The sequence below is a fragment of the Ochotona curzoniae genome, unplaced genomic scaffold (assembly GCF_017591425.1).
Source record: "Ochotona curzoniae isolate NIBS_2020 unplaced genomic scaffold, NIBS_Ocur_1.0 contig_66, whole genome shotgun sequence".
NCBI lineage: Eukaryota > Metazoa > Chordata > Mammalia > Lagomorpha > Ochotonidae > Ochotona > Ochotona curzoniae.
The window spans coordinates 21,632,755-21,640,931 of record NW_024466512.1 but is presented as its reverse complement, the minus strand read 5'-3'; the positions used below and the strand labels follow the sequence as shown (position 1 = coordinate 21,640,931).

General features: G+C 56.3%; 1 protein-coding gene across 1 annotated transcript; it reads right to left on the bottom strand.

Annotated features, from left to right (window-relative positions):
• Positions 1-440: 440 nt before the first annotated feature.
• On the bottom strand, positions 441-8,118 carry POLL (DNA polymerase lambda). The gene is made up of 9 exons (XM_040992276.1): positions 8,080-8,118; positions 7,221-7,386; positions 6,054-6,270; positions 5,625-5,790; positions 4,728-5,045; positions 3,839-4,012; positions 3,293-3,421; positions 1,553-1,721; positions 441-1,301 (listed from the first exon to the last, which is right to left on the bottom strand). Exons 2-9 carry the CDS (start codon positions 7,336-7,338, stop codon positions 937-939), a joined length of 1,656 nt encoding a protein of 551 aa, XP_040848210.1. The 5' UTR covers positions 7,339-7,386; positions 8,080-8,118; the 3' UTR covers positions 441-936.
• Between the last annotated feature and the right edge of the window lie 59 nt (positions 8,119-8,177).

Sequence of the window (8,177 nt, the reverse complement as noted above, 5' to 3'; positions counted from 1 at the left end):
CTGCCAATCTGGCTCAGGTACCTCGGTAGCTTGGTCGAGGAAGGGGCCCACAGGTGATGATGAGGGTCAGATCCTCCCCCAACCCTCCAACTTTCCTTTTGTTTTTCTTTGAGAGACAGAGCACGTTATTTGTTCACTTCCCAAAAGCCTGTTAACAGCGCGGGCTGTACTAGCCAGCAGTTCTGCAGGGCTCTCCAGAGGGGTGGTGGGAACCCCAGCACAGGAGCCATCACCTGTTCCCCAAGCATCTGCGCTAGCGGAAAAGACATGGCCAGGCACTCGGACCGGGACACAGGCATCTTTTGACCTTTGTCTTAGCCACCAGGCCCAAATGTCCACCCCCGTATTTCTCCCTTTCACCACCCACCCCTTCCCTGTCCCCTTGGAGTTCAGAAGCGGCCCCGGGCACGCTGGTGGGGTTGGCGATGGGGAGGGTGACTGCAGCTTCTCTGGGCTGTCTGCATTCAGTTCCTGGTCCCATCCCTGGCTAGGCAGGGTATGTAGCAATTGACAGACACCAGGCAGGTTCAACATCCAATGCACTTTACTGGGTCCCTGGACCTCCCAATGCTGTCCTCATCAAGCCAAGGGTGCCCCCTTCCCAGCAGCTCCAGCTGCACAGGAAGTAGGGGAGAGTGGAAGGAATGGCTCACTCTGAGCTCCAGAGGGTCCTGCACGATGCTGGGGCCCCAGCTGCTCCCCTCCTGTCCTCAGCAACTGGGACCACTGAGGATAGGGTGATGCCGGGACTGTCAGCACAGAAAGCTGGCTTCAAATCAGCCACCTGCTGCTGTTTCAAATGGGGCAAGGACTGTGCCAACCCTACCAGGAGAGGGCTGGGTAGGTCCTGGAAGCCCCAAGCTCAGGGCTGCAGAGAACAGCTGGGAACTCAAATGGCCAGCTGAGGCGAGCCCTGCCGGGGTGGGCACCAGGGAGTCACCAGTCCCGCTCAGCTGGTTCTCGGTAAGGCAGCCCTAAGAGTCTGAAGACATCCTTCTCTGTGGGAGTGGGAAGCATCTGGCCAGGTGCCACCTTGACACCTTGGCTGTTCCGGACCACAGCTGTGCTGAGGGCATGCTCTGACAAGCTCATGCCCTTGGTTTTGGCCAAGGCTCGCATGGACCGGTTGAAGTGGGCAGAGCCGGTGAAGTAGAGCAGGGCACAGGCAAACTCACTGTAGGGTACCACGATGATGTCCAGCCTTCGGTGCCGCCGCCCAGGGCCCGGGAGCCGACACACACCCAGGTACTTCTGTTGCAGTCCATTTTCTTCTTGGCTCACCAGGTCATCTGTGAGGAACCCTGGCCAATACAGTGGGCTGCTAGGAAGGCAGGAGCCAGCCTGAGCGGATCTGGGCTCGGGTCCTGGCTTATCCATTTCCATGCCGGGTGACCCTGCCCTTGTCCTAGCTCCTCCAGCTTTATGGGAAGGACGTGGGGCCACTTCCCATCTCCTGGCAATGACCCCGGCCAGGTACCTGCTTCCTGCCCCAAGATTGTGCCTCGGAAGTCCTCCCTGCCCCTGGGCTGTGCTCCCCCAAGCCAGACTCTACCTTGCTGCCGAAGGCTGTCAAGGAGGCGACTAAAGATGCCCTGGTGGGCCCGACCGTCGGGGTGAGTGATGAGAACGTCTACGTCCCCACAGGTGGCCTTGCCTCGCCGGTACGAGCCGCATGCCACACACAGCAGCCCGGGGTTGAAGGCTTGTGCAGCTTCCCGGACCTGGGCAAGGGCAGTAGGAGTGAGGGACTTAGTCCCTGGAGGGCATCCCTTTCCCATGAGGCCGACATTGGACTCCAGGCACAGGGACAGAAGAGGGAGAAAGCTCCAGGCAGCCCAAGAGAAGACATAGGCTAAGTCTCTGGGAACTCCGCTCCTTTCACCCTGCCCCACTCCATACCCGTGCTCCCAGGACACAGGCTTCAGCGGCCCCAGATACTGGGGAGCTGGAGCTAGACAGTGTGTGAGTTGGGGTTTATGGCTTGAGCTGGTGGCCGGCAGTGTGCCCGGGGCCCAAGTCTGGGCAAAAATGGAGCCTAGAAATATGACTGCACCTGTGGGTGTGGGGAGAGAGAGCGAGCCAGTGCCCGCATTCTCCATTGGAGGGGAGGCAGCTGTCAGTTGAAGGATCTTCCTCCCCAGCAGAAATAAACCCATTAGCATCAGCCCAGAGATACGGGGGCCTTTCAAATGCAGATGGCCTTCGCAGGCCTTGGACACTGGCAGCCAGGACACCTCAGTTCTCCTGACAGAGCATTTAATGCCCTGGCGGCCTCCTGGAGCAAGAGAATAGGAGGAGGAGGCCCAGATGCGTAATCCCATCAAACTCCTGCAGCTGGAAGCCTGAGTGAGGAGCATGGGAGGCCAGGTGGCTGGCTGGGGCATTCTCTGTGCCCGAACACCGTGGCTGAGTGACGGTGTCACCATGAGGCCCCCAGCCCAGTGACAGGGAGACAAAGGGCCTAGAGCGGAGGTGGCAGCTGACTTCAGCTTAGCTGGACCGAGTCTCCCACCCCATAAGCACCTTCGACTACAGGGCAAGGCCTGTCTACCGTGAGCATCCCTAACCCCAAAGGCAGTCGGATAAATGACACATCTGGCCCCAAGTGGATTCTAATGTGCCTGAATCTAGGTTTTAGATAAATTCCATCTAACCCAACATTAAATCTAACCCTGAATCTTTACTTGGTAGTACCTCTTAGACAACCACAAATCTTGACTCAAAAGCAACCAACACAGGGAACACCCCGCTGAGGCCTGGCCTTAACTCAATCTGTATCCAGCTTCCTTCTCACCCCAAGGCTGGTCCAACTGGCACTGTGTTCCATTAGTAACTCTGACCTACACCCTGAACTGTCCTCAGTGGGCTTGGGAAGATCCACGTGTTCTGAAACAAAATGCTCCACCTTGGTGCCCCTGAGGTGAAAGAGCCCATGGTTTCCACAAGATTCCCAAAGAAGTCTGTGAAGGAAATAACCTATAAGAACCCTTCCCTGGAACACTACAACCCCGCCCTGCCCTAACTCCAGGATCCGCTGGGAATTCACATGGCAGGGACCTGGGCCTCATCCCATCCAAACATCTACTCCTACTCCAGTCCCGACCCGGCCCTCTGCCTGGAATGCTGGGCCGGGGGCTGCCCTGGAGCTCTTCCTCACGGGCACCTGCCCTTTCTCCTGGCCCCACAGCCTCGCTCTCAGCCAGCTCTTTGCCCAGTTTCCAGCAATGGGATCTGGAGTCAAAACATTGTAGCAGGGCCTGCCCTTCCTCCCTGCTCCATGACACCTGCTTACCGTCTGCTCGATCTCTGCGGCCTCTTCCCTGGGCATGCGTTCTAAGAAGTCGTCGTAATGCTTCAGGCCAATGGCCTGCTGGGCAGTCAGGGAAGCCTGGCTGCGGATATCTTCCAGGCTCCGGAAACCCTGGAAACAACCACCAGATGGAGGGGAGGGGAGGGAACTGTGAGGATCCAGGGTAGATGGAGAGGCTTCAATCGCCCCATGCCCCATGGATGGTGAAAGCAGGACCACCCAGTGGGACTTGGGTGAGGTTGGGGCTAGAGGAAACATGACCCTATCCAGGCCTAACATAATCCTCAAAACTGGCTCTTGATGGGGCCAGCATATACCACACTCTCTGGGTGATTGTGGGCATGGCCAGCTTTGGGAACTACTGTTATGCAATGCAGCCCCGAGGCCTGGTCTCTTTGGAAAGGCTCTTGTGGTCTGGGGAACCACCTTGGGAGCCCAGGAGAAGTGTCTCTCTCTCTAGTCTGGGTTTATTGCCCTCTGAGCACAGGGTAAGGAAGCCAGGGGATGGGGTGCTGGCTGGAGTGTGACCTGTTGGTACCACATCTGGGCAGTCTTGCTTCCGGCCCCCCAGATGTTGGAGAAGAGCTCCAGGATGGGCACGCTCTCACTGATGTGATCCAGCTTCCGCAGGTGGCCACTCTCCAGGATCTCTACGACCTTTTCAGCCATCCGCTTCCCGATCCCAGGGATACTGCAGGCTTCCTGGAGGAGCGAGAGGCAGAGGGGAGGTAGGGATGGATGGAGCCAGCATGGGGAAAGCTGACTCATGCCATTGACTCGTGTCTGTGGCAAAGCCAGCCTGGACGGTGGGCAACTGTATGACTGCATGGAGGCATGGCCCAGCCAAGCATGAACAGTTGAAGGAATGGGGCCAAGTAACTTTGTCTCTGGGTTCCCAGAGGGAGCTGGAGCACTGATGACCCCTGATTGTCAGAATGGACCAGCCTTGCGGGCTTGGGCTCTGGGCACGTGGGCTCTAGGGATCTCCTCAGTCTGCCCTTATAAGAAGGCCATGAATGGGTTACTATTATTACGTCCTTTCTGTGGATCATGAATGGCTGCTCAGAGTTTAAGAAACATGGCTTAAAGGACAGTTAATGAATGATGGCAATCAGCATCCAAACTCTGGTCTGTTGGACTCCAAACTTCAAAACCAAAACAAAACCATTTTATTAGGTAACAAATTCAAATGTAAAGAGAACAGGATAGTACCAAGGCCCCTCCCCTACCCCGTACCTATTACTGTCACCAAAAATGATGAAGACATTGCCATGTTCTTTTTATCAATCTTCTGTTTTGTCTTATGTGTGCAAATCCCACACCTTGCAAAATCCTGACCACTACAGTTGATCCCCACAGGTGACTAGGGCCCCTGGAGCCCCCACCCCCAACCCCTGCCACCTTGGCTCCCAGGTACCTGATAGGAGGTGACAGGCTTGTGGAAGCTCTTGAGGGCGTTGATGGCTTTGGCATAGCCCAGAGCCCGCCATTTGTCCCCTTGGACACTATAGGCTTTGGCCAACACTTGCAGTTTCTCTGTGACATGGGAGTTGTGGTTGGTTGCCTTCTGGCTGGAGGGCTGGGCACAGACCCACTTCCCCAGGGCCTCTGGGGCTGGGCCAGGCTCCGCATCTCCCTCCGGGTGGCTGGGGTAGTGGCCGGTGATCAGGGCTTCCAGATCAGCTTCGCTAACCTGGGGCTCCTCCCCATCACTGGCTTCGTCATCAGAGACAGGCTTGAGGTAGAGAAGGAGAAAAGTTTTAAATTCTTGCCCTCCATCAGGGGCTCCATCTTGAAGGTAGAGGTTGTCATTGTGTGAGGGAGAGGGCGGGCAGGGCCTCTATACCAGATGCAAAAGTGAGGCTGGGTCTTGGTGATCAGATTGTCAGTGTGGGGCATGTACCTTGCAGCTTCCCTGAGTGCCTAGCCCCAGGGCCCCCACGGCATGCGACAGATAGAGCCTGGGTGAATGTAAGGTTGACGAGTGCTGGGATGAACAAAATGACTTCCCAATCAAAGAGAGCACAGGGTTGGGCCAGGCCAAAGCCAAGGCCAGTAGCCAGGAACTCCATCCTGGTCTTGCACCTGAGGCAGAACCTGAGTACTTGGGCCATCTGCTGCTGCTGCCTTCACAGGGACAGGAGCAAGAAGCCAGACTGGAAGCAGAGCAGCTGAGCCTCAAACTGGCACTGTCATGGGATGCTGGCATCACAAGTGAGGATTCACCTGCCACAGTGCCAACCCCCCTACTGGTAATCCCCCCCCCTTTATTCTGTGATCTGGTTCCCGGGAAAAAGAAGCTGTAGGAGCTGACCTGGGTGGCTTGAGTGCTTGGTGCTTTCTCTGCTTTTTGGGGCGGAGATACGGGTCTGGTGGGAGGAGGGGGAGGAGAGAGCACTGTCTCAGGCAGAGCCCTGTGGGTGCTAGGGGGAGTCGATGAGTCTTGATCTGCCTTGCTGGCTGGTGCTTGGTCCAGGTATCTGCAGAGATGCAGCAGGGCAGGATAAGACACCAAAGGTTTCGTCTTTCCTTTCCCCGTAGTTCTCTCCACACTGAGCCCTTAGTTTCCAAACATATCTACTTAAGAAAATAATAGTTGTGAGTGACTCAAGAGAGCTGTAGATGTTTGCCAGGCAACATGAGAGAGAGCCTGTAGCCAGCACACCTGCTAGGGATGAAGACACAGAATCCAGCCGTGTCCACCAGCCTCCTTTCCTGTAGGCAAGAGCTCAGCCAGGCTGACCTCACCAGCTGAGCTCCCGTGGGCAGTCGGGGCAGCCTCAGGAGGCGGAGGGCCCGCTCGTAGTCCATGTCCTCATCCACCACGATGTGCGTGATGCCCGGGGCCTGAGCAGGACACACCTGTCCACCATGCTGAACAATCTGCTTCTCAAAGAGCTCTGCGCGGGCTCGTCCAATGCCGGTGGGCACAACATGGACCCGCAGGGGATGGAGCCACTCTGTGGAGAGGACACCCGGATGCCAGCTGTCATCCCCTTCAGAAAGGGTCTGAACCAGCCATTTCATCTCCCCCTCCCAGAACAATCAAAAGTTAAGTCCCAGGGACCTAACCACAGCACCCTACAAATTGCTTCTCAGCACATAAATGCAAAAGGTAGGGATTTTTTTTTAAGTAGAGTTAGAAAGAGAAAGAGCAAGAAAGAGGCTCCATCAGCTCCAGTTCACTCCCTAAATGACCGTAATGGCCAGGGCTGGACCAGATTGGAGCAAGGGGTTCAGAACTCCACCTGCATCTCCCAGGTGGTGGCAGAACCCCCCCCAAAGACTTGGGTCATCTTCCACTGCTTTCCCAGGCACACAGCAGAGATCTGGGTCAGAAGTGGAACAGCCAGGACTCAAACTGGCGCCCATGAGATGCCAGCAATACGAGTGGTGGCTCAGTGCACTGCACAACACCGGACCAAGGGCAAGGCTGTTGTCTTACAAGCTCAAAGAGTGCCTGGCACACTGCACAACCCATGCATATCTGCTGAACGAATTAGAGAATACATGCCTCCTCTCCCTCACGATTTCACCATCTTTTGTTTCAACAAAAGCCCATACTGCTTGCCTCTTGTCCCTGGCTGTTCTAATCATGTCCTCCTTAAATCTTTCTCAAAGATTCTGCCAGCTACTGCAAGCTTGGGGAAGGAACTGGAAATTCTGTCCTGCCCCGCCTAGGGCTGCCCACAGAAAGCAACGGGTTTTAGTGGCCATTTCTGATACAGGTCTCGGGCTAGGGAAGATGTGAAGGCAGCAAGTTGGCCTGTCCAACAGAGCCAAGCTTTACGCCAGGTGGGTACAAACAGAGTTGCAGCCCCTGGGCAGGGAGAATCATTCTACCCTGTTTCCAGATCCCCTGATGAAGGCTGACTAGAGGCAGAAGGCAGAGTTCCTAGGGTCTGCTCACCTCCTGCTGCTGCTGTGCCTTCTTCTCTTTTGGGAATCTTCACCAAGGCTTTTGATGATGAATTGGAATGAATTTTCTTCCGCTTGGGAAATGCCTTCAAGATGCCCCCGGAGTCCATGAAGCATAGCTTGAGTGTGGCCTTTCTGTCTGAGGTTGGGCCAGGCAGCTGTCACATGCAAATCCAGAACTGAGGCTCTATCCTCCTAGCCCACGGAAAGCCGATTTCTACTGGCCAAAGCTTGGAGACAGCCACTCTGTTCCCAAGAATCTCCCATGATGCAATCAAATGGCAGCAACTTAAGCCTGGCTGTACACTCAACAGCTTTTCCGAGTTGAGAAATGGGGGTAGGGCAGGGGGGAAAGTGTGGGAAGGGACACGGAAGCTCCAGTGCATCCCCAAACACACCAGGCTAGGAAACAGAGCTACGTCTTTAGGAAGGCCTTAGCCTCCCCGAGAGGAGTGTAGAAGAGGGGACGTCTGCACGTAGGCCCACATAATTTTTCTCCAGTCCCAACTCGATGATGAAAATTCCGAGGCGGGTGAGGCAGGGGGCGTGGTAAACCCTTGCACCTGCCGCGGCGTGGAGGGTGCTGAGTCTCGCAGCTGCGGCGGGATGCATCACGACCGCAGCAGGTGTGTGCACGGGTGGGGGGCGCCCTGTGGGATGGCCGGGGAGTCTCGGCTTCCCAGCTGGCAGTGAAGGCAGGCAGGTGTGGGGCACACGCAGCTGGCGCAAGGCAGGGATTTCCAGCTGCGAGCCAGAGGAGAGCTGGAGTGTCCGCACCCGGCACTGAGTCCCACACATCGCCCCCTCCCCCCAGGTTTGGTCCCAAGGATCGCCAGGTGTAAACTACTTACCAGGCGCCAATGAGCACGGACGGCAGGGGAAGGAGGGAAGGAAAAAGTATCTGAGAACACCTTCCGGATCACCCGGAAGTGACTCTCCGAGGACTGGT